The sequence below is a fragment of the Rhea pennata genome, chromosome 5, assembly GCF_028389875.1.
Source record: "Rhea pennata isolate bPtePen1 chromosome 5, bPtePen1.pri, whole genome shotgun sequence".
Classification (NCBI taxonomy): domain Eukaryota; kingdom Metazoa; phylum Chordata; class Aves; order Rheiformes; family Rheidae; genus Rhea; species Rhea pennata.
This window is the reverse complement of record NC_084667.1, coordinates 58200605-58226916: the sequence shown is the minus strand read 5'-3', so window position 1 is coordinate 58226916 and position 26312 is coordinate 58200605. Positions and strand designations below refer to the sequence as shown.

The following is a 26312-nucleotide window of genomic DNA, read 5'->3' as shown; positions in this document are numbered from 1 at the left end:
AAAAAAAAAAAGAAATTAAGAATCAGTTTGAAAACTTCCATGAATACTGTATAAACAAGAGGAGTATAAGCCCTATTCAGAACTCTATAAAAATCAAAAAGTCAAACACTTTGTAAAGTTCCACTACTTATACATAGTTACAACAGGTTTCATAAATGTAAGTCATTTCAGTTGCTTTTTCTACACCCGAGAGATTTCCTTAGCTTTAACGGTTGCATAACGATGTGTAAATATAGACTAGTTTTAAGTATCCTGAGCTTTGCAAAGCCATTAATGCTAGAGAAATTTAAGTCTCTTTATTCTGCAGCATTGCATTCAATGTAGCAGCTTTATACAATTCACATTCATCACCTCAAGGAAAAAAAAAAAAAAAAATCAAAACTCGAAGCAGTGGTGAAGATTTGTCTAAACTTTCAATTCTACAAAGTAGAGCACCAATAGCTGAGCATTCAAAACAGCACAACCAGTCCTGGGCAGTCTGCTGCCAACTACCACAGGAAGTCTAAGAACCAGCCCACACATTCACCATCTCTAACCAAAGGCACGAGCACCTCGGAGGCAGTGCCCAAGCTGCACTAGGCAGCAAGAATTCCCAAAACTGCAAACTAAGAAACTGGGAAGAGAAACAATCAGGCAGGGAAAAGAATCTGCCACTCTAACATACTGCCTCAAAGACGCTCCAGTAAGCTATTTCCCTATGAAATGTCCTTTCTCTAGGAAGCTTCTAGAAAGTGCAGCTCCTAATTTGTGTCAGTTTTAGTTTCAAAAATTTGAAGATCCTGAGCTTGCAGACGTGATCTTTTATTTTTTGACTTCAGTGGCAAGGACATATTTTCTGCCATATTTTTTCTAATATATACATATTTTGAATGACTAAGTAATTTGTATAAATACTCCCTTTCAGCAAAGAATTTCAAGATTTGTTTCCACTACAATGAATATTTGCCTTCCTGAACTACATTGTTCCTCATAAACAGGTTCCTGTATCTTCACACAACCTTTTAAGTTACAAAAGATTTGATTAAATGTTGAACAGGAACAGTTCAGGCATGCGACAGAGTTTCTAGGATACCATATAAGAACGGCTCTGTTAGTAAAACAGGGACACCAAGTAATTTTACTCAACCTATTTTTTTTTTTTTTTAAAGTGTTCCACTCAGTTCATCCATAACTGTCTTGAATATTATTTTCGCACAAAACCACATGAAAATTTGCCAAGCTAGTTGATGTTCTTTCCTCTTCTAGATTTAACTTTCACTTGGGGCCAAGGTCATACAAGACATAATGGCTTTTGAAAGTAGAAAAGCATTACTTATCAGGATCTCAGTATTTATACATAAAGCAGACAACTATGACCACAAATATTACAATAAAAGCTTTACTCCAGTCAAACGGACATAAATCCATTTTTAAGCAAAGATGGATTTAATTTTTCCAGAGGGCCTAATAAAATTATCATATTCTGTGTTTCTGAAATAATTTTTCTAAGCATTCAGAGTAAAAGAGCATATAATAGTTCAAACTGAATCTACGCAGTATTACCTGGACCAATGCTTATACAATTGGCAAGATAAAGGAAGGTTTACATGGAGTGGAAATGAACCCCATAAAGAACACTCACAAAGAATGTTCAATTTACAATTTACCATAGCAGTATTAACTGCACTTTATTAAGGATATAAACCAAATTATTTATCTGTGCAAAGAATAGATCAGTACCTTCTAGGGGGTATTTAAAGTAAAAGAGCTAATCTACTGACAATTCAGAAAAGGTAGTCAATTTTAACTTTACTCAAGTGCAAAAAAAAAGAAAGAAAAAAAGAAAGAAAAAGAAAAGAAAAAGAAAAGAAATACAGGACAGCAGTCTCCCCAGAAAAGAAAAAACTCTGTTTTGTTTGCAGGTCTCCATTCGCTTGCCAGGTGCATACACAATCAATTTACCCTTTGCCTCCCTTTAAAATTGGACAAAGGGCATTAAAGTAGGACAGGAACATTTACACATTTGAGCTCCTCAAGGCCAAGGAGGTTAAGGGAAATTGAAACAAAGTTCTGAATCTCTGGTTCCTGCTGGTCTGGGAACCTGCTGGTCTTCCAGTCAAAAGAAGCAGCGTCAGCACGGGTGTGAATTTTGCCAAATGAGTAACAGGCTGAATTGAAAACACTAAATTTCTAAGAGAACAGTTTAAATAGCTCGAGACCTCTGTTGGGTTGAGATAGATACAAGCAGCTACAGTGTTCTGCTCAAAAGACAGAGGGGCAATCTCTTCTGTGTGCGTGTGTGTGGAAGACCACCAAGTACAACCTGTGACACTGCTATTCCTACAACCAGGTGAGACCCAAAAGCGTCAGCTTTGAACTGACCGCAGCCCTCAGCACAGTTCCTCCTCCTGCTCAGTCCTGAAGAGACCCATGAGCAGTGCTTGGCCACTCTAAAAGCTCCAGGAAGGTTCTCCAAGTAATTCATGCCATCTCTAGCTACACTGTAATCAAATAACCAAAATTTTTATTTTTATTCTTCCTGCAGATGACAGTCTGTCACTTTCCTCCCTAAAAGCACTTCAATCCTTTCACTCACGCTTTGCAAAATATAGCTTTACTGTGCAATACAGAAAGGACAAGAGTTAACTTCTCCCTGAGCATCTAAATAATCACTTACAAATCCACACTGAAGACCAACTGTTGATATCAAACCTTATCTACGTATCCCTATATACGCATCATCTTAATAGTTTCCTTCAGAAATGTTCTGTGTGCATTACTTCAGATAAGCTCAACTAGTTGACATGAAGAATACAAGCAAAACGTCATACAAACTGCAGTAATTGTATCAAAAACCCAAAAATTATTTCATAGACTGTCTGCTCCTTTTGCAATGTTCACCTTATTGTGAGCATCAATTAATAGCATGATCAACCGAGACAAAAATTAAGACTTTGGTTTTAGCCTTATGCGCTTAGCCACACTAAATCTGTAAACAGGCTGGTCAAATTCAAACAACTCTGAATATAGTCCCTGTATCACACACTCCCAGCAGACATGAACTGAATTAGATATTCTATTTTGGTTTAAGCAATTAAAAAGAAAAAAAAAAAAAAAGAGGCTTTTTTTTTCCCCTCCTAAGAGAAAGAGAAAAGAAGATGGGATATATGTATTCTTATCTCTTCCCTGTGGCTGATCTACAGAATTTTGACTCAGCTGTAATTCAGCCTGTTGGATAAAACCTCTCAAGAAGAGATCTAATTCAGAATCACGTATGTTCTGCATGCAATGCCAACATCTTCCTCATTTTCTTCCCCTAACCAGCTCTTTTTACGATATTTAAGAAAAACATCTTACTGTGATGTTTTAAGTTCAAAACCATGATTTGCCAGTGACATTAATAAATCACGGGTGCAAGGAGGGGAACGGACATTTTTAGTGGTCTCTTCCCCACTAGTTTAAATATTAAGTGGATTTAACAAATCATGGCGTACAAATACTTCAGTATCACAGACTGTAGTATTGGACCACAATCCACAACTTAACTCCAACTCCATTTCTTCAAGACTAGCCGTAAACACATTCCAGAAATATACTCAAGAAACTAGTTGCATTCATGTTTTATCTTTCATCTTAGAGCTCTTTCTAAGAGTTATATAAATTTCAGATATAGACATTTAATTCCCCTTATAGGATTCATTTGCATTAAGTTCTGCACAGAATGGCAGATATTGCCACATCTTCTTAATACACACCTTCTGCTTATTATTTGCCCAGATGACTGAAGTAACCCATTCCAATCAAGTTAAACATGTGTGTCGGGGGCAAAAAATGCATCACTTCTGAGTTTTGTTCCCCTCAGATTTTTATTGAATGTTGTCTTGTCCGCCGGAAGAGACAATGGTGACTAACATTCCTTACACACACAGGACTTGCACTGCTTACTAGAAAAGGCAGTCCTACCCTTTTCAGTATTTCCACAGATGTTTTCAGACGTCACAATAATTTTCAGCACCCCTCTTGCAATAGTCTTTTTAGACCTGTATGAACAGTTATAGATGGACCTACTGATTCATACAATGGAATATGATGTACTACATTCCTCTTTCTAATATTCTTCTCCATTCGACTTCTTATAATAAATAATCGGATTTATAAGTATTGTTAAATTAAGACTGAGTCATCTATAGAACCCCCCCCCCTTTTTTTGGGGGGGGGTCAGTCTGGAAGCACTACACAAGTGTGTTCCTCCAGTGTGTACCGCTGAAAAATCAGTGGAAACATAGGAACATACACTCTTGCTCACTCACCTACCACACTTACATCTCTCAAGTTTCTCACAATTGCCTCTTGTCTTGACAGTTATTTAAATTAGTCAACTTGCAACTTCTGCTGCATTTCTCCTTATTTCTTTTCCAGAAGTTTTGGATCCCTCACAGAATACGAGTTACCATATTTTAACTTACTGGGATGAAAAACAAACTATTTAAAGTTTTATTTCCCGTGCCTAAACCATGGCAACAAATCACTGATCCAGTAGCCTCCAAGTTTCTTATTTTCCTTTGATTACACTCTAGTATAATCTTCCAGTTGTTTTCACATGCTACTTTTGTGTTAATTAAGTGGTCCTTGAATCTTATTTTAAAACCTCAGCAAAAAGCACAAACTAACCTGCAATTCAATATAAATTACTATTTGTTACGAGTCTGCAGAGAACTTAAAACTCCTCAAAACTCCTGAAAACACCATTTCAGCCTAATACTAATTTTAGGCTGTTTGTTCCATCACCTCGAGCACTTGGCGTTCCAGCACCACGACTTCCTGGTTGCAAGAGCAAACCCCCCGCGCTAAGGGCAGACGCAGATTAACGGCCGTTTCTCAGCAGCATCCCAGGCTGCTTTCCCTTAGCCTCCACCAACCTGACCGAATCACCGATCCAGATTATGCAGTGCATGAAGTAAGGGTAAGGGTGTACAACAACAACTGTACCATTTGCATGTGACATCTGTGGAAAACTGCGCAGTAAGCCAGATGCAAAAATATCCAATTCCGTCACAATATACCAAAATAACTACATTAAGAAATGCTGTGTTCATAGAAGGCTCAAAGACCATTAATTACACAGGGAGCTCATCAATCTGGAAAGTACTCCATTAAGATCCCAACATATAGATCTCATTCTTACAGCCAAAAAGTCTTAAGACAAACAACCGTGGGAAAGTGAATTAAATACTTAATGCATACAGGTTAGAGCTCTTCATAAAAAAAAATAAAAATAAAAAAAAATAAAAAAAAAACTATCCAGAGCACATCTGTTAAATGACATGCCACATGGAAAATACATAAACCTAGATCACTAGTGAAATAATTTATCTGGCTCCAAGAGGCTATTCTACTCACTGAATGCCCCTACAGTTAGATGGCAAGCAAACAAGGAATTTCACTTCTCCCTATGTGTGCCTACTGCCTGCTTTATATAAAATTCAGAATCGAGAATTACTGTTTACTCGACAAGAAAAGTGGGATTTTTAAAGCAGAATTCTTTGCAAGAGGGGCTCAGACAACATAAAGTACATTTATTCTCCACAGTGACTATTTCAGTTTGAAAGTTTTCTTTTGCGTATCTTAGTTTCTAAACTTTGGCAAGAATTTCCTACTGTGTTTGCCATGGTAACCAAGCAGGCTGAGCCTCTACTTGAAATTCTGTTTAACTGTTTAGTGTTGCATATTGCTTAAGGCACATTAACATCTTAATGTATTCCAAAAAGTAAACTGAGCAATTCTCATACTGAAGGAATTGCTTTAAATTCAGTATTACAAATCTCAAGGTTTTTCTGTTGTTAAGATGGGGGGACTACATTGCCAGAGATGTGCATAAATAGCTGCTCAATAGAAGAAAATGCACTCAGACATGCAGACCAGGTATACCCAAGATACAAGGAGCTACACAAGAATGAGCAAAGAGTCTCTATTTGATATTATACAATCTTCTCCCCTGTGAATCAAGATTTTGTATTCATAGTAGGAAGGAAAATTGTTTGAAGAGTGCATTTAAATGAGAAAGATCAACTTTCTATATATTAAAAATTAATCTGATGAAAAATGGTCCAGCTGTTCTGATTCATCTACTACAAGAGAGGCCAGGTAACTGGCTATCTTGAAGTTTTAGGATTAATATTAGTAGGGCCAAGCCAAGCCACAGTTGTTTAAATTAATTTCCATTTTGAACAAAGATCTTTCTTCAAACACACTGATCAAATATAGTATCATGAATTAGAAAAGCTCCTAGAATCTTCCCCAGTTCCCAGAAAATTACATCAAATATCTTACAATGTACTAGAATGTATATAGAAGTAAATAAAGAATGGATGAAGAAATCATTAAAAAAAGAAAAGATTTACAATAACAGATTCCGTGGTTGGTTCAGTCTCACTGCCCAATATAATTATAAAACAAGATGACCAGCCAACCCATTTAAAAATCAAGTTAATGAACCCCTGCTACCTGATACTATTATTCAAGAAACTCTAATCCTTTACTTCATTTAGTTAAGGATAGGAAGAAATAATTCTGATCTTTAAGTCATGCTACATAAATGCAGACTTAAAGGAAGGAAAACTTTCCCAGAAAAACTCAAACAAACAACAACACAAGAACCCTGCAGCTTTTTAGAAAACAAGATACGTAATTACTACAAAACACTGAGATACTGTGGAAAGAACATGCTGGGTTAGCTGTACTTCCATCCTTTCACTGGGCTTCACTGTCTCCAGCATCTCAGTATCTCGCATTCCATTTTCCCTGGAATCTAAAAGCCAGTAAGGTAGCCCTGCCCAGCACCACAGAGAGGTTCATAGTCAAACAAATCCAGCAATATTTGCTTCGTTCTTTTTATCTGGCTAGGCTCTAGGAAGCTTCTGAATGAAATGCTCTGCCTCTTCTTAAAAATCTTTTGTGTACTTCCAGTAGAGTCGGTAACCTATCACACTGCAGTATTTTAGACACACACACACACGCACAGTGTTCAACCATTAGCAACAGCTTACAGCAGGGCTGGTCAAAGAACAGCATTTTTCTGAATTACAAGCAAGTTCTGCAAAATTGGGATTCATGGAAGATCTGGCAACATCCTCCACTCGTCTAGGGAAAATTTTATACTATTTATTTCCTTCCCTTCCCTCCCATTTTTGGGTACTATTTATTCTCTCCTCCCTTTCTCAACTTGAGGGAAAATGACTGGCTCTCAGCATGCCTAAAAATACTTCTGAATCTCATGCAAGCTTTTTGTTTTGTGTCAGCTCTGTCTTTACAGGAGAAATTAACAGAGAGGCATCTGAAAGACTAACAGACAAAAAAAAAAAAAATAAAAAGAGAGTAGTCCAGTATTTTAATACAGTTATCTTGACCTCTTCAAAATAGTATGATACTTCTAAATACTAGTTTACATAATTCAAGGAGCAAGATCTGCATACTGACAGAGAAGAAATTTTAGAGAAGTTATTGGCACTCAGTTCAATACTGTGGTCAACACAAGAACAACAATTGTGAAATCTGTGTCAAGTTCACAGCTTTAATACTGATGCTATTCATATCACAATACAAGAAAGCATTTGCTCAAGCCAGCTGCATTCCTAAATGAAGCTAAATTATACTTCTGAAATCGCAACCAGTTGCGGCTACAGCCACACAGCATTCTACTTCTATCGTAGAAACTTTTTCTACATCTGTTGTACAATTTCAGAGGCATCACCCTTACCACAAAACAAACACGGTATCTCAGTTTTACAGCCCATACTACTGCCTTTTCCCCAACCAAATTCATCACACAACTAACATTTGGGTAGGACCACTGGTTGTCTCTAACTTGGTTTCTCCTCCGACCTCAAAATCTCACCTGTGTTTCATGGCACTTTCAGGTGGAGTTGCCACCTTGTCAAGGAATGCAAGTCAAAAAGTTCATCTAATGCTTCTCTGAAGTCAGTAAACCAGTAGCATTGTACTACATACATAGGTTAATTTTTTCTCATGTTAAGTTTTCACTATTCACCCACAATTCACTACCTTATCCTCAGGTACTCGAAAAGTCGCAGCTTTCCTGTAATTCATGGCAAAAGAATCAACAAACACAGACAAACCTAAAAATACTCAAGTTGTTTCCCCAGAAATCCTAAACAACATACAGACAAAACACACTGCCAAAAAGGCACTAACTTAAGAATAGCATTTTTGTATGTGTGCTCATACCAACGTAAGATTCACTTACAGAGCTAACTGGACAGGACTATCCAAAAAGAACACAAAATGCCGCCAGCACTGTCACTGAATAGTATCCTAGTCTGCAATAAGTTGTAGGCTCTTAATTACTTTAAGCAACAATGTTACTGGCCAATTTTTACCTGTTTATTCTTGTATGTGCTTCACACTTTCCACACTCCTAAGCTATTCAGAGAATGAAAGGAAAGAAAGAAATTGCTCTGTTTGGCTAGTTTAAAAACACTTTTCTTCCTCCAACTCTACCTTAGATGCCATCTTTTCCTAATCCTAGAGAATCTGCATTCATCAAAATGAGCAACTATAATTTTATACAATATTAAAGACACTCCGCTATTTCTACTGGTAAACCTCATTTGACACATCTTAGAATTGCATTCACCTCCTGCATCTCAACAGCTGCACCACAAGCTAGCTCAGCTTGTGATAAACATTACATCTTGGTAATCATCCTATCTGAAAAGTTCTCAGGCTGAAGCAAGAACCATCCACGTACACGCTTCCCCAATGAAGTTTCAACTCACCTATTATTCTGTTATCAGCTTGTTTCTCCTTATAAAATATTCTCATTACAGAGTGATGTCTTCCAAAATCATTAAGAGAATTTTGTGAGTCTGTATATGATTCTACTACTTGGTCCAAAAGTAACCAATAAAAACATTAAGCATTTCTAAAAACACTCCTAGAAGAGCAGCTCAATTAGAGGTCCTCCTTCAGCAGCTGTCACAATTCCTGTAGTCAGGAAGATAAATAAAAATTAAAAAGAAATTGGGAACTAAGTGTTTTGATTCTCTCTCATTTTAGAACAGAATGAGTTTAAGGTACTAGACCTCCCTCAGGTAAAATACTTACTGTACCAGGCTACTTGAGCATTTCTACCATATTTGGCAGTTTTCTCTAGAGCTGCCAGTTTGAACAAGTACATATATGATGTTTGAACATACTATTAATGACGTATGTTTGAGATATTAGCGCAGAAGGGGCCTTCAATATCCAGACAGCAGATTTTTAAACTAAATAATGATGGTTCCAATTCTCCCTTACTGCCAGAGTATTAGACTAATAAGGCTGAGAAATATGATCTTCAAATAAAACTACCTATATAAAAAGCATTATGCATTAATACTTTTCCTCAGACTACAATGCAGAGATGATGCTTTACTGTATACCAAAAAAAAAACTAATACAGAAATTACTACTTCTCTCAGAATTTCAAAAGCTAAAAGTGAAAGAAACTAAACAGATGATAATTCTTCTCAGTTTTACACATTTACAATCAAATAAACCATTTACAGATACCATTACAAATAAATCTTGCTAGTCCTTTTTCATGTACTCAGCACTGTTGGGTTTTTTATTTTTTTTTATTTTATTGTTATTATTTTTTTAAGACTAGTGCTGTTGCATGTTTTTTCTCTACCTAAATATGATAGAGGAAAAGCCTGAAGAAAATACCTGCCTGCCTCATAGGCAGTCAGAGGGTTTTTAGCAGAAATATTCACAGTTAAAAACAGGGTGAATTAAAAAGCAACTCACTTCAGAATAGCAGAGAACATACTGAATACCTGCATGTGCTGAATGAAGTTCATGCTGTAATACTGCTTATGGACTATCACCATATAAAGAGATATATCACCTTTCATAGTTTGGCATGCACTGAAGCGCATGTTTTAGTCTCTTCAGTTTTGAAGAATTGAGAGAATTAAGTGTACTGTAACAACTGCATCTTTCCTTGACTACATCATAATCTAAGTTCTGCAAGGCTCACTTTAGATCTATGCTTAGCTAATCATAACTCCTTTCTGAAGGGTTACAATCTAGCAGGTTATAACAGATTCATATTGCTATCGTGAAATAGTAATAGTTATCTTTCCAAACACATTCTTGCTCCTCCAATGGATCCTTTCACTTCCTCTTAAGTCAACAGTCTAGTCACAGTTGTCTACACTTACAATTAGTTCTTCCTCATTTGCTTTTAATGCTAGCATTTTAAGGCATGGCACAGATGAGCTGAAAAAAAGTGAGATACATACCAGGCGTAAGAAACAAACCAAAGAAAATAGGTATGTAAATCTCAAGTGGATTCCTACTAAAAACAACATATACTGGTACAATTCAGCAAGCGTGCTCATTCAGTTCACTGGCTCAGTTGGGATACCTGTTAACACTTAGTTACTTTCACTGGCAAATGGTTTAAATTGGCTCACCTCTAAGTAAAACTGGTTAGAAAATTACAACTATTAAAGGTGACCCCTCACTTAAATTAGAGCAAGTAGGCTGCTACTTAGATGCCCCCCACCAAACATGGGGCAACTCAAAAACACTGCATGTCTTAATCATGGTGTCTTCTCCGACTTGTCCCTCTTCTCCCCAGGCACACACAGAAGTTACCTGACCCGTCTGGCCGCTGTTCCAGACAGTCACACCTTCAAAGCCCAGATCCAAGTCATTACTTTCACTTTAGCTTTGAGCCTTATTCTTCTCTTCTCTAAAATGTTTGTACAAATTTTCTCAAAGAATCAAAATAAAGGCAGTTTAACAATACACGCCCAACTATCAGTATTAACAGATTTAAACTTCTTTGAGGTAGACTGCGTATATATGGCTTAACAGCTTGCTGGACACAGAACAGTTGTTTTTGCTGTTTCATTCAAGTGATCATAAATCCAAATCAAGATTTTCTTAAAATACTTTAAGCAAAATTAAGTTCAAAGATAAGACCACTGTAGCTTTATAACTGAAGCTGTTTGTATCGCATCCGTTTTAACTTCAAAAATACCAAGATACAAGAACACTCAAAAGTTGTTAGCTTTAAAAGTGTTTTAAGGGGGGAGGGAGGAACGGGGAAGAGAAGCAGTCCCTTGACAATACACTTGGCTCCATTTTAACAGAGAAGCTTAAAGTAGAACATCCCTCTCTAATGCCATTCTCAAGTATAAAAAAATTTTTTTTGAGACTTTGGACATACACACACAACAAAACTAGTTGATGCAAAGAAGCAATATAAGCTATTTATTTCATTAGGATTTGCAAGGTATCATACTATCATTATCAAATTAGAGTAAGTTCACAGTTGCTTACAGTCTTCTCAACGGGCAGAAATGAAGTATAAATTCATACTGCATAGTGACATATCCAGTGTAACTCTATTATGCTAAATAGCGTACAGATCAGCAGTAAGGAGGGTCTTCTCCCCTTCTCCTTTCAGAACATAAGAGGAGGAAAAGCTATTTTAAAAAGAAAAAAAGCACAAGAGCTCAGGATTATCTGTTGCTATAACAAAGCAATGTTTTATTTCAAAGTGAATTCACTGCTTGTAGGAAAAAATTATTCAGTCTGCTTTTCTGTAACAGATAATAGTACTCTGCGTTACACTGTTGCTATAGAAACTCATTTCACTATAGCAGTAATTGTTAATCAATTTATATTTATTTCCTTACACAGCTCAGTAATAGTCAAACAAAACACAGTAACGTGTCCATCCAGAAAGTCAAAATTGTATCTTCTGTCTACTGTTATATTTTGCAAGTTCCACAGGAATGCCAGACATTTTTGATGCAGCATTTTTGATGCAGTATTTTTATTAAGCCACTAACTTCATCATGTTGTAGCATGTTAACAAAGTATTACTAGAATAGAGACCAAATTACTTTTGTACTAAAAATAAGCTGTAACTGGCTGTTATTCCAGGAGTCCTAGAACAGTTCTGTAGAGGTTATGTGAATAAATTATCTACCAAACACATAATCTATGCTCCAACACCAAAATGAGACCCATTAGTTTATGCTTTTTGTAATCATATTTGGTAATAGACAAATTTTTAAAGAATGCATTTGCCCAAATTCTTTTCCTAAAGTGGTTAATTTGCAATGCATCTTTCTTCGATTGAAGATATTTCATAACAACCCAAATCTGTGAGACAAAGAGTTACAGAACAAATACTTCATACAGAGGAAAAACAGGAGCATAGACTACTTGAAAACAAATACTGAGAATCAAATCCCTACATACACTGCAACAAAACCAGACTTTCCCACAATCTCATATGTACAGAATCTAGGGTATCACCTAGTTTGCAAACTAGAATCCTGTTTTGTTAGTTTTAGAGCAAAAGATAGTACATTCCCCAACTTCAGAACAAGTTTTCCAATAGCCTTATTTTAAAATAAGCAAGGTAGAGATCCTTTAAGGAATAGTAAGAGCTGACAGTTTCACAGGCACAGATACTATGCAAAGAAAATCCTTTTGACTGCTATTAATCACTTTCTTAAAGACCGATCATTAAAGGACTAAAAATGTTTAATCTACCAAATGATGACATAACATTGCTTCTTTCCTCACACAGATTTTGGTCAGAAGTGTAAGAGGGAGTGCCTAACCTATCTGTTGTCACCTACTGCTCTGCCAGCAGGCAGTTGTCCTGCTGATTCAGTAACTGTCTGTATTTCAAGTGATTTGCTAAAGGTCTTAACAGAAGTCTACACCAGAGCAGGGAACTGAATGCAGCTAGGCTAGTAACAGAACCCAGACCAGCTACTAAATCATCCCACTCATTGATCCTGGCATAATAATACTATCTATATTAGGGACTTCTGCATCAAAAACCAATCGTGTCTTTAACCAGCACTGATATAACGACAGATTTTCCACATTTGAATTTTCCTTTCTATCAATTTGCACTGGAAGTGTCCAAGTTACTGAACATATACTGATTAGTATGTGATGCAAAAGAAGCAGGGGTTCCCAAATATCTGAAGAGAAAGCATGCCAAAAGCAGTTCCTAGTGTCATAAGATTTGGCTTCTGAGAGCACCGATCTGACTGGCCTGCCCATTCAACTTGCTCTTTTATGTACAGCAAAGCCTCTCTCAGTTTAGGACTAACAAAAACCAACATTCACACCAACCAGAACAATGCTGGCCAAACAGTTGCTGCAACAAGGGTTAACTTGCTCAGAGAGACAGAAAGGAGACCAATAAATACTGCTATAGTGTAACACAGAGTTGGAGCATGCCTCTAGACTGCCTGCAGCAGCTTAATTGCCAGCAAGCACACCGTAACTCTCACTATGAGAAAAAGCATGAATCATCTCAAGCCTCACTAAAGGCGGCTTCATCAGACTTTTGTATGAGTTGTCCAGAACAGTTATCTGCCCTATCTCTCTGCTTCAAGAGTGCCAGCATGTGCTCATGCTTAACCATCCCACTTCAGTCTAGTGCATTAAGTTAGACGAAGAAACTGCATTTTGGCTAAAACACAGAACTAGGCTTGAGCAGTTGATTTATAGGTAAAGTCTATTCTGCCAACTGTGTTAGAAGCACAGTAACTTCAACCAGAAAAAACAGTTTCTCAAAACTTTGCAGGTATTTGCTAACTGTCCGTGACTCAGAGCCATAAATTTTTCTGTACAAAGGAACACAGCTTCACTGCTGAAAGTGAGAAAGACAGGCCATCCTTATGCATTAAATTATAACTGGATAGTTTTATTTGGGAAAGAGACAGAGCACAAGACATTTAAGAGCAGCAGCAAAATTTTGCCCGTAGTCTCCTGTTGAGATATATAGCCAATGCTATTAAACAGTATTAATTCCCTAGATATTTAGCCAACCCAAGTATCTCTTTTGCAAACTCCACATTGCATTTCTGCAAGTCTGCTTTGGAAGAAACATCCTCTTGGATTAATACTTCACACTGAACAGACACTTTTTTTTTTTTTGATTTATTTATAAGCAATGGAGTAATAATTTGATTTGGTACATATTGAGACAAACAATACAAGCTGTAGTTATAATACACATAAGAAATACTGCATTCTACAGCATATTTGGTACCAAACTTGAAAACCGGTATTGCATAAACATGCAAATAATTCTGCGCTCATATATTACTTTTTAAGGAAAGGCCCTTTGGATAAACACTCAAAAGTGTAAACAGCTAGCTATTGATGGTCTCTGGCCCAGTCTCCCAATTAAAATGTTCAAACATAGTACTTGTTAATTCAGTAGGGGTTCCAAGAAGATTTTCATTTGAAAATTAAAAAATAATTAAAAAAAGAAAAAAGAGTCCAGAAACACATCCAGCTGTTTACTATGTAGATCCTTTTAGGGAAAAAAGGAGGGAATACAAAGGAAAAGACAAGCTAGGCATGTGGCTTCACAATACACTATTAAAGTTGAATTTAATTTTAGAGGCAACATAAGCCATTCAGATCACTAAATTATGCAAATTCAAACACCTAAACTATACTTAGATGTGATGAACATGACTTAAAAATTTAAAAATTTCATTGCTTTTTTTTTTTTTTTTTTTTTTTTTTTTTTGCAGTGAGACTGTGGACAGCAACTAAGAAAAAAAAATGAGGCACCAAACAAATATTTTATAACAACTGTCAAAATTTAGTTTTAATTATAACTTCAAACTTGTACCAAGGTAACGCTCCAACACCCACCTCAAATATAAAGTAGACTTGAACAGCTTCTGGAGGAGTCTTGCTTACAAAAAACTATGACAAAAAAGTCTAAGCATAAACTGTCACGGTAAAAATATGACAACGCTATGACTTGTAAGATCATACATTTGTTACTAGCATGGTTACATTTGTAAGTCAGAATGAGAAGACATTTACTGAGTTATCCTTGTGACTGTTTGTGCAGGCTAAAGTGTCCTTAAGGCATCATTACAATAGTTGAATTCACAAGACTCTTGTGGATTTTTACCAGATAGTTTCAATATATATTGGCATCCACTCAGTGTCCTGCTCTCACTGCTTCCTCGTCTTTTAGTTGAGAGGGAGTACTAAGGCCATAAACTGGAGTACTCTGAAAGTTTTATGCAGTATCACTCTCCTGACAAAGTGTTCGAAAACTTCCAGTGTAGATGAATAGATGAATCATAATTGCATTTTCTATTCTTAAGAGACTGGGGATAATGAAGTTTGTTCATAACATCCAACATTCATGCAGTTTTTCTCCTTACTCAGGGCATTTTAAGTTAAGGTTCTTGCTTAGACTAGCATTTAGTATAACAGAGTACTTCATATTCTCTAGATGTACAAAAATTAGGCTTTATTAAAACAAGAACTGTTCAATACAGCTGCTTTCCAATCCCATGTAGATTTAACAGAACAGGTTCTAAAAATCAGAAGTATTCTTTGACCATTATGGCCACCTGAGAGCTTTATTAACAGCTCATGAAATTCAATATTTATTAAAGTTGATAAACCAAAACTGAAATCAGTAGAGATTTGTCATTCACACCCTTTTGAAGGGGCGTTACTGAATAAGGAAAGTGCAAAACTCAAACATCAAGTTGTGACACTATCATATAAAAGATGCAGTGACTGGTGGTCCTGCCCAAAGACTACAAGGCTACATTCAAACTACCAACTGTCTGCTAAACAGAAGCCAAAAAATCAAAATCATTGACTTTATATTAGTTATAGAGGATAAGAACACGAGGGGATTCAGAAGAGGGACTGCACATTCATTTGGACTTACAAGTGAGGTGAGGCAGAGGAAGGAAAAAAACACTACATTTCTTAGAAGGATACAGTAGGATTACTTCATCTTACAGCTTGTTACATTTAATGTTATGTTACTGTTTCATTTCCTTAAGCTTTCTAAAGGAGGAAGGTATTAACAGGACAAAAAGCTTTGACTTTCCCTGACCATTTTCAAATAGCAGTTTGTCTAAACGTGTCAACTCATAGTCAGGACTGGCCTTTGGATACACATCATTCCAAAGAAAGTACTACAGTTGGTTGCTTTTAGCCAGAGAACTACAAAAATTTTTCAAAGTAAGGTGTTACATTTTATTCTAGAACATCAAAGATGACAATTATGGCTTGTAATCCCCTCAGAGATGGGTCTAGGCAACATCTAAACTGAGTTTGAAACATCTCCAATGTACTTTATAAGTTTTGCAGATTGCCAGATGTCAAAGCATAGTACAAGCTCCTTGCTATTCAAGAACATAGCACAATCGTTTTGTAAATATTCTGACAAAGCTGGCCCAGACACAGAAATGTTTGTGCCACATAAATGGCCATTATTTGTATCTGTGAAACATTATGACTAGAATTTTGTCAGTTTGCCGAGAGAAAGCTTCACAATCAATGGCTTTATATTAATTCCACCAACTGACTTCATGAGTGCAATATTACAACAAATATATTTTAACACAAAACAACAATGAAAAATTCTACCCGCAGTGACCAGTAAAATAGTACATGTAAAATACCATCTACCATTTTTTTGGATTTGATCAGCATAGCTTAGTACTCTTTCTGAAACATGCCAGCCAAACAGGCAGCCATGAATACAAGAAATACATTGTCATTACCCTGAGAGCAGTCCTTCAAGGGATGCACTGCAAAGCTTACTGAAGTCAGACAGTTGTGATGTAGGCTTGAAGCACAGGCTAGAAAAAGTAAAAAGCACTAAATACCAATATCCTCAAACCTAGAAGCAACTCCCAAAGAACAACCATTTTCTAAGCTTCATCAAGTGGAAATACTGGAGAAGAGAATAAAGTAAGATATTTAACATCTCATCATTTTTAAACAACTTTTCATTCTTCAGAGTTCCTCTTGCTCAGCTAGCCACAACTCAGCTCTATCAGCCTCATAACAAAATGTTAAACTCAAACTTCCCTATATTGCTGTAATCTATACTACCTTTTCACCATTTCCTTTGTCTGTCATTGAAGGAAAAAAAAAAGTTACAAGAAAGAGCCTTCAGTATATTCTACAGGTGCATTTTGTAACATGTCATGATAGTCCTTAATAGGGCCCAGCTAGAATTAGGAAAGAAATCATCTATATACATCATAAAACTCAAGTTCTTAAGTATATCCATCCTTTAAAGACTTGAAACAAGTTTCCAAAAGCTTTTCAAACACCTTCATGAGTATGAATAAACAAGTAAAGTACTGCTGATTCAGCCACATTACCACCTACCACAGGGCTGGTAAATCCAGTCCCAATCTAAGAGTGCTTCTAACAAAATAGAATCTAACAAAACAGAAAGGAAATTCCTTGCAAAGAAATTAAGGAATTCCTTGGGGGGAAAAAATGTATCATCCCTTCTAGAAGGGCCAAAATAGGTTACAGAATGTCACATCCAGGATATCTGAACAAGTGAGGACTATGCAAATGCCTATAGCACAGAAAAAGAGTATCTTCCCAGTTGCAGGCACCAGATACCTCTGAGGAAAGTTTTGATGTCTTTGCTGCAGTACTTCTACACAGCCAGCTTTGCAGGTCATCTCTTTGGCAGTAACACTGATATTTTGATTCTGGTATAAACAAACACTCCAATGCAGAGCACCTTATAGTAGAATTAGACAATCATAGCAGTCAACCTTTCTTTGGTATCAAAACCACTGAAACGAATCAGTCTGTAAGGACTTAGACAGTAGAGGGGGAAAAAAACCACTCAAGGTGAATTTGCCAAAAGCAAGCATCAAAACAATCTGTCTTCTAACAAATAACTGGATTAAGGAAAAGGTTCAGCAGCAAATACAATGCCTTGACATTAATAAGGCTTTTATTAAGTCCCACGTGATGTGGCACACCTATACGCAAGCTCAGTAACTATGGGTTTTAAGTTTTATGAGATATTTTTGATAACAGATGAGAATATACTTCAAATCAGTTAAGGACATCAAGATTGGAAAAGTTATTTACAGTATTCAGAACAGTGTTGGAAATAAAAACACTCAAACTTAATTGAATAAAATTGAATACAAATGCTACTTGGCAATTTTACAAACAAAACAGCACAGATAAAATGGAGAAAAATAGCAACATGATAGGAAACAAATCAAATGAGTCAACACTATGAGGAGGATTCAAAAATGTCAAATTTTGCAATATGTTAGCAAGATAGACATAGTAGGCAATTATTCTCCTTTATTCTTCACTGAAGTCATGACAAAAGTACTGTATCTAGCTTAGGTACTGCAAGTGAAAATGCAAGTTAACTGAAGCTAATATTGACAAGAACAATCAGACATTCAGAAGTGATGATCTGCAGAGAAGAGTTAAAAGAACTAGGCATCTTTATTTCAGGGAAAATGAGAGGACAAACTAACAAGTTTTCAAATATGTAAAAGCATTTAAAAAAAGAAAAAAAAAGGCAATAGTCAACTGTTCTCTAAATCCACAGTAGATAACAGTAAACATCTTACTCCTCACTACCACCCACCCAGTTCAGTTAGATATTAGGGAATCCAATGAAAATCAAGCATAAAAACAAGTTATTTATGTACACCGTAGAAGTCTTGTTACTCCAGTTTTAAGAACTGGTCAAAATTATGTAGGCATACTTTACTCTGCTTCAGAACAAGCAAGTCTTTGAATATCTTTATAGATCAATATTTTTATAGCTCGTATATGCTACCGAAATGTGGGTTGCTTTTTTTTTTTTTTTTTTTTTTTGAGGCCTAACACAGCTTAGTGATCTCTAAACACAGAGAAATACTAACTCACCTCCCACTCACCTCCCCATTACATCTCAAGAAAAACCTGACTGCTGTCCACCAGATTCCAGCTTCAACCTAGAATTGTCTCACAGACTCTTCCCAGGGCAATACATTAAGCACAGTAATAAACACCACCCATTATCATTCTGTTGAGACAAGATCCAAGAGGAACAGTCTACAGAACACTTCTCAACTGAGATTGCAGTATCAAGCCAGACATAAAAATGCTAATTCAGAGAATTGTAAAGGAAGGAATCCTGTATGTCATCAGTATTTTTACTGATAACAATGAACTATCAGTATGATAACTTTTAAAAAGAGAAGTTGAGGTATGAGACTATCTGCATCTTAGTTCAAATATGATTACCTCCAAGTCCCTTGCTCACCACAAGAGAGAGAGAGAGATTCTGTTCTCCCTGCCACCCTCAACCTGAATTTCTTACCTACATATGCTTCTACAACACCATTACACTATATTATAATACTGTATAGTTACTAAAGGACTGCTGAAGCTTAGTTCATGCTGCTTTAGCTAGTTGCAGAAAAAAAGTACAACTTAAGGCAAAACCTTTTTATTTATTTTATTTTACTTTTGGGGGCAAAAAGGAGGTTTCAGAGATAAAATAACCAGTGTTGGGAAAATCTGCCACATGTTAACAAAGAGATATGGTGGGCAGAATTTAAATAGAATGCAAAAATTGTAATACAGTACACTAAGTTAAACTTACACATTCAAATTTGTAAGTTAAATAAAAATTAAGACCGAGTACTATGTAACACTACTGCTAATACGTACCATTACATATCGCAGTCACAGCTGCAAATTAATTTGTCCAGAAACTCTTTCAAGAAGCAGAGAGAATGCACTAATTAGCATATACAAACTTTTTTAAAGCAAAATGCACTAGCTTCCTAGCAGAAAAGGAAGCAGATTTATGACAGTGTCAGCAGCAATCTAGAAAGTTCATGTTGTCAGTTAATTCTAAGGCAAGGAAGATGAGATAGCCCTCTCCTTTTCAAGCCTAATGAATCAACTAATAAATCACTTTGCAAAGCCAGCCAGAAACCACATTTAAGTATACCAAGACTGTCTCATATGCAAAAATCAAGTTATAGCCCTCACTCCTGATTTGGGGCTGCACGGAAAGAGATCCCCTCCAAAGCATCACTATATTATAGTTTGAGTAATAACTTCCATATGATTACCTTATACTCCCTACTCCATGAAAAAGTAAACGCCTAAAAAAAATAAAAATAAAAAAATAAAAAAGTTTCCCCTACCACCTAAAACTCTCTTAAGTAAAATTAAGTCAACAATCCACAAAGAACAGATCACTGAATCTTACTTAAGGTCGAAGTGGATGTAGTGACTTTTTTCTGATGACACTTCATAAGGCAAACAGCTCTGGCGGCTTACTGCCATGGAATGGGGCGGTCTTGTTCGCTTTCCCAAACCCCTTCTTTGTGCTGACTGTCCTTGCCATTTCTAAACCCTACGTGAGACAGTTGGGCCCACCAAACTGAGCGAAAATCCACCCTGAAAAATGTGAGTATTTTGCTGCTGGTTTAGCAAGCTGGACTGGCTCAACCAGAGGCTGAGTAGTGCCAAAGCCAGCAAGAGGGAGATAAGAGCACAGTGCCATAAGGATGCTACACTGCAAGACCATCATCTTCAGCTGTCCTAGATCAGCTGAGTTCATAGAAAGTCACCATGAATTAATTCTCTTAACAAGAGGTCATTATACACATCTAGTCTTAAATCCAAAGTTGAGAAGGAATGAAAGGGAAAGCCCAATGATACTCAGTGCAGTCAAGAATAATTACATACTTAAGTAAAGCAACCACATCTCATTCTATTACAGTTTAGTTTCTCCTTACTTAACTATAGGTTCACTCTCTTTCTCAGTAGATTCAAATCAGAAGGCAGCAGTTCTCTGGAAGCCTGCATTGCCTTATTTATTTATACAAAAAAGCTGTGTAAGTTTCATTACAAAAAAGACAAAAACCAAAAAAAAAAAAACAAAAAAAAAAAAAACACTGGCTCAAAACTGCGCTCTCATTGAGAAAGGTAACATAAAACTGTGAAATAGTAAAAACTCAGATTTTTTTCACGAATTTGTCCTTTGCATTGTTAAAAAGGAAGCTGTTTGCTTCATAAAGCCCCTAAAGACAGCTTGAAGAGCTGTCCAACACCCCTCCTGTCTCTTGTCTGAACTATTATCATCATCTATCAGCTTTAAAAGCTGCACGCCACCTGCCCTGGGAGCTGGATATAAAATTTTTAATCCAAGTTTCTTGGAAGAAGGATCAAGGTTAAAGAAAGATCCTTGGAAATGCTGATCCTCATACAAGTTTCATTTCCTAAATGAAACACATACATTAGTAATCTAGGTAAAAGATAATTTAAAAAGTAGACATAGCAGATACAGCATATTTAGTATCCAATGGAAATGAAAAGAAAGCTTAGCATCAGTAATTTTAAGGAATAACCTTTCAAGTAGTATCTTTGACTCAGTATTCAGATCATTTATTCTTAAGTGTCATTCATGGCTTAAGCCTGACTCTTACTTGATGCGTACTGATCTACAATGGATTACCGATGCAAGAATTATCTAGGTATCTAACAGATACCACTCTTAAAAATACAGTCCTCACAATTCTCTCACTCATTTCAGGAAAAGTATAGTATTTCATTAGCAAGAATTGAACCAAAGCAAACAAACAAAAAAAATAAAAACAAGATACATACAGTACAACTTCACTAACATCATGTTGTTCTTCAATAACTTAAGAAAACTCAGCCAAAACAATGAGAATATCGCCGTCTTAAAGTAATTAGGAAGACAAATTTAAAGGAGGCTTAGATAACTATGAAATTATGAAGTTATTAGTCAGCACTTGTATACAGAGGGTCACAGATCAGTCTGTCTTAAATTGATAAAGCCCCCCACCCTCAAACAGAATGGCTTGTAAAGATTTTGATAGTTTGTCCAGTCTAAGACAGTGTCCAGTTCGGTAATAGTAGCTTCTTTTCTTTTATGATAACCACAAGATATATAACTTCTGATTTTGGAAAGCTGAAATAATCATATCAAAAGCTGCCAGCTTGTTCTCACGTCAACTTTCTACATAGATAAAACAATGACTTCCAATTGAATAATTTCAAAATAAACTCCTAAGAAATATGTATAGAACATGCAGTATTTTTCTAAATGTTAAGACTTTAAAAGCTCATTGAAATAAAATCTATTTTAAATGCTTTATACTAATCAGAGAGAAAAACAAAGCATTTAATGCTGTAACAGGTATGCCTCAAAGCTAACAATTCAACAAACCAAAATTTTCAATTAACATGTACCACAAAAATAGCTTTTAGCATCTAAAAAAAGTATTATAAAAATGGCTTTGAGCTTAGTTTTAACTTGAAAAAGTTATTCGGTTCCCTATTTTCAATGCACTTCCAGGTTTTAGATTTTTTATTCTTCTGAGTGTGGTGAGAGATGACTAAGACAACTGTTAAGAATCACATGTACAACTACTAGACTATATGAAGGCCTGCTCTGTAATGTAAATTAGAGAAGTCTACAGCTATTTTGTATGGAAAAATTGAATCCAAACATGGCAATAATTTAGGAGACAGATTTTCAGAGACATTAAGTGCCACCCACAATATCTTGTAAGCATTAAAGATAGCAACTGCACACAAATAGCAGTTACTGTTTGATACAAAACACTCATCAGGTACTTAAAAAAAGCTTCGTTTAAATATTATTTACAACATAACTAGATTATTAAAATTCATTAAAGTGTGAAAGCAAAATCAGTAGGCCCTTTTTCCATACAATTACATAGGACAGATCTGTCAAGTCACAGTCAACAAATACCCAGGCAGGCTTTATTCTCCAGTTAGCACTTACATTTCGTATAGGTGGAGGAGCGATGTGGGCACTAGCTTAGGACTTTGTAGATTCAGGTATAATTCCTTGCTTGTCTACAAGCTTCCTGCATGACCTTGGGTACATCACTAGTTCTCTGTGCCTTCATTCCCTGCTGCACAGTGGGCTACAAGCAGGGTGATTCTCACAGGTACTCACATTATGGCAGCTGAGTCTCAAACACGTAAGATAATGAGCATCCACTTTTCAAAACAGAAAACTGACAATCATGAGGTTTTTGTCTACCTATATTGAGTGACATGTACTAACTTAGCATCACAAACTCTGAATGCCTCACTAAATCCTGTGAGGGCAAGGACCCTAAGAAACAACAGACAGAAGAAGTTTGATTATAAATACAGTGAACTGAGACATCAAATGCACACAGTTAGCCCTGCATTAAATATTCACATTAAGGAGGATCTCTTAGCCTGAATCTGTGTTTCTTTCCTATAACAGAAATTTTCTGTCTTTGTAAAACTCAGCTCATTGCACTGCTCCCATTTAGAGACAACCCTAGAAAGAGTCCGCACTTGAATGTCACAATAAAGGCCTAAAATTAAAGTGAAAGCTGTAACTATTCAGTCAAAACTAGCAAAATATCCTCTTCCCGCCATCCTGAAAGCAGGGATTTGACACCACCATAATCATGCCAAGCATTAGCATCCAGCAGCCTCAGACCTGAAGCAGCAGGTGAAAGAGGCCCAGAGCTGCCTTGCTGTTGCAAAGCCAGCCCGCACCCCTAAACGCCAAGGAGGGGCCAAGCCATCGCGTCGCTGAGGAGGGGCGCTCACACACCCACCGGCGTTGACAGCCGTATTTAACATAGCCCTTTAGCACCGAGCCAGCACCACAGCAACTCGCAGAGCCCTCCAGGCCTGGCCTACACTCCCCCTCCCCGACTGCTTCCCTACAAGCCAGCTGATGCGGAGAGCAGCTGAAGCAGCAGCTACAGCCAGGCCCAGGCCGAGGAGCCGCCAGCCCCGAGGCGCGGCCCCGGGGAGCGGGGGGCGAAGTTGCCGCAGCCCCGCGGGGCGGCCCCAGCCCCCCGCCGGCCCCCGGGCGGGGGGGGGCGGCCCGCCGCGGAGCCCCCCGCCGCCCCCGTCCCAGCCCGGCGGCCGAGCCCCGGTACCTTGCGGACCCCCTTGTAGATGTAGAAGTAGAGCTCCCGGCCCACATTGAAGCAGAGCCGGTCTCCGTTGCCACTCTGGTCGTTGACGTTGACGAAGGAAACGCGGACCGGGTTGGAGCCCTGCGAGTTGAAGGGCACCCGGTTCGGCCGGCTGTACTCCGAGTGGCTCAGCAGCTTGTACAGCCCCTCCCGGGTGGTGAACTGGGTCTTAATCTCGTTCATCTCCTTCCCTCCTCCCTCCGCCGCCATCTTGGAAAGGAGCATTCATCCTGCCCCAGTGCCCGGATGTAGCTCCACTGCGCAGCCGCCGCCGCCGCCGGGGCTCGCGCGGCCCGACGCGGAGGCGTCCACGCAGACGGCGTAAAGGGGCGGAGCGGCGCTGCTTGTTTACTGCGCGCCTGCGCATGCGCCAGGTGGCCGGCACTTGGGCGGGGCCTCGCGGGGCGGGGGCGGGGCCTCGCCGGGAGCGGGGGCGGGAGGGGCGGTGCGGCGGGCGCCGAGGGGGCGGCTCAAGATGGCGGCGGGCGGTGGTGGCGGCGCGGGGCGGGGGCTGTGGGAGACGGGGCGGGCCGGGGCCGGGGCCGGGGCACCGCCCGGCGGCGCGGCGAGCGGGTGTGGGTCGGTTCGGCGCCCACTAGCGCGCGAGGGAAGGCGGTAACCGACCGCGAGGCCCCGCCCAAGTGCCGGCCACCTGGCGCCCCGCGCGTGCGGAGCGCGCTGCGGGAGCGCCTGGGCGTGGGCGCTCAGGTAGCGGCCGCGCAAGGATGAACCTTCTCCCAGGGGGTCGCACAAAGGGGAATGCGGTGCCAGCGCCCTGGCTTGGAGCACCGAGCTGCCGCTGCTCGGCTGAGGCCGTGGCCCAGGGCAGCTTTGTCCCCACCAGCACGTCGCCAAGATGCCGAATTGCTGGCCCAGGCGAGGTTCCTAAACCTGGCCGGGCCTCAGAGTCCCGACGGGGGAGTCTGTCCGAGAGAGAACAAATACAAGGTGCAGCCCTGGTTCGACTAACGTTGGAAGTCAAGCTGGCGCTGCCCCTGAAGGAAGCGGTGCCACCGTGCCTGTGTGCGCAGAGCTGGGCTGGGGAGTTGGCCCTGCTGAACGTTAACCTGAAAAACTGGTTGTCCCATAATTTACCTCATTGTTCTGATGGTCACCCAGCTATCCGGCCGGCTGTGCTGCATGGTGAAGCCGATCGATGCCCTTGCTGGCACGAGGGAGGAAGTTGCATGGGGTCAGAAAAAAATTGTTTTCAAGTGGGCAGGGAGGAAAGACTGTTTCTTTGGCAACAGTTTCAGTTTAAAGAGTTTGTCTAACTACAGCCTATGGTTTGAAATCATGATTGGATTAAGCTAGTTTAAGACTGATCTCCCACTATAAAAAGGGGGATTGATCTCTGCTCTGATCTGCTGCATATTTTTACTGTCTCTCTTGCATCAGTTTTAGCAATCATGCCACCAAGGGTAAGTCAGAGCTGCTTAAAAACTAACCCCACAAAAAGAAAAGGCAGGAAATTGATGATCAGCAACCAAGCTCATCTAACTTTTCCCAGAACCGATAGAGCCAAAATAAGGAAGGAGTTGGGAATGTGCAACTGGGAAAAGCTAAGTAGTACAGCATTAGATCACCTTAAATTAAAAAATAAAAATTGCACTTTAAAGATATATTTTCATATTGTGACTGAGTTGGTCTAATGTGGCTGCTACCAAAAGAGGTTGTCCTGCTCTCTTCATTTTTGACTATGACTATCTGCTGCTGCTACTTCCTTCACAAGCAGTGGTGCTCATCTGACCTCATGGTGAGCCATTTGAGAAAGATAAATGAGTAGAGAATTAACCCCTCCTCCAAATGTGAAAGGAATGGTATCAGATGAAAAACAGTGACTCTGTGAGGGAGGGTACAGGAGGCCATGGCAGAGCAGGAGGGAAGCAGGACCTCCACCTCCCTTGCTGTCCATTAGATCAGCTCAACTACAGAAGTCACTCAGACTCCAGAGGGCAAAAGGCATTTAGTCCCAAATCAAATTAGTTCAAAATTATTTCATTTGCAGCTAAATATGATGTTCAGCATCAAAATAGTATTACAATGCAGCTGAGAGACAAGAAACAGCTGAAGACCTCCAGGTTAACTCATATACAATATATATCTGAATGAACATCTGAACAAGTACAGATAATCAAACTTTTAAAAGGCCAGATGTTGAAACCTTGCTTAAAATTTGTGAGATAAATCCAATCAATAATGACTGATAGATCTTGTTAGCTTATCAGCTGGCCCTGCCAGATGATATTGATGGCCTCCTAAAAGCACATAAAGTAGGTGAGCAGAACTATAGTTATTTTAGGAGTCATCATTTTGAAAGTGGTTCCTTCATGCAGAAATGTCATGTACTTTTCCAAAGAGAAGATCAGAATGTTTTCCGTCATCAAAGAAAAGTAGGAAATGCAAGGATCTCTAAATAATAATATTCAAAGAAGACAATAATTCAACCAAAAGATGTTAATTGTTGCTCCAAGC

At 38.5% G+C, this 26312-nt stretch overlaps 1 protein-coding gene across 5 annotated transcripts in view; it reads right to left on the bottom strand.

Annotated features, from left to right (window-relative positions):
* WDR20 (WD repeat domain 20) overlaps positions 1 to 24071 on the bottom strand; it is a 48532-nt gene extending 24461 nt beyond the window's left edge. For 4 of the 5 annotated variants that reach the window (XM_062576756.1, XM_062576757.1, XM_062576761.1 and 1 more), the window contains exon 1: positions 23799 to 24071. In XM_062576756.1, the coding sequence (XP_062432740.1) occupies positions 23799 to 24062 (264 nt within the window). In that variant the 5' untranslated portion in view covers positions 24063 to 24071. Of the gene's footprint in view, positions 1 to 22648; positions 22677 to 23798 lie in introns of those variants that run through there. The other variant, XM_062576760.1, reaches the window with a different exon arrangement.
* Positions 24072 to 26312: the final 2241 nt, after the last annotated feature.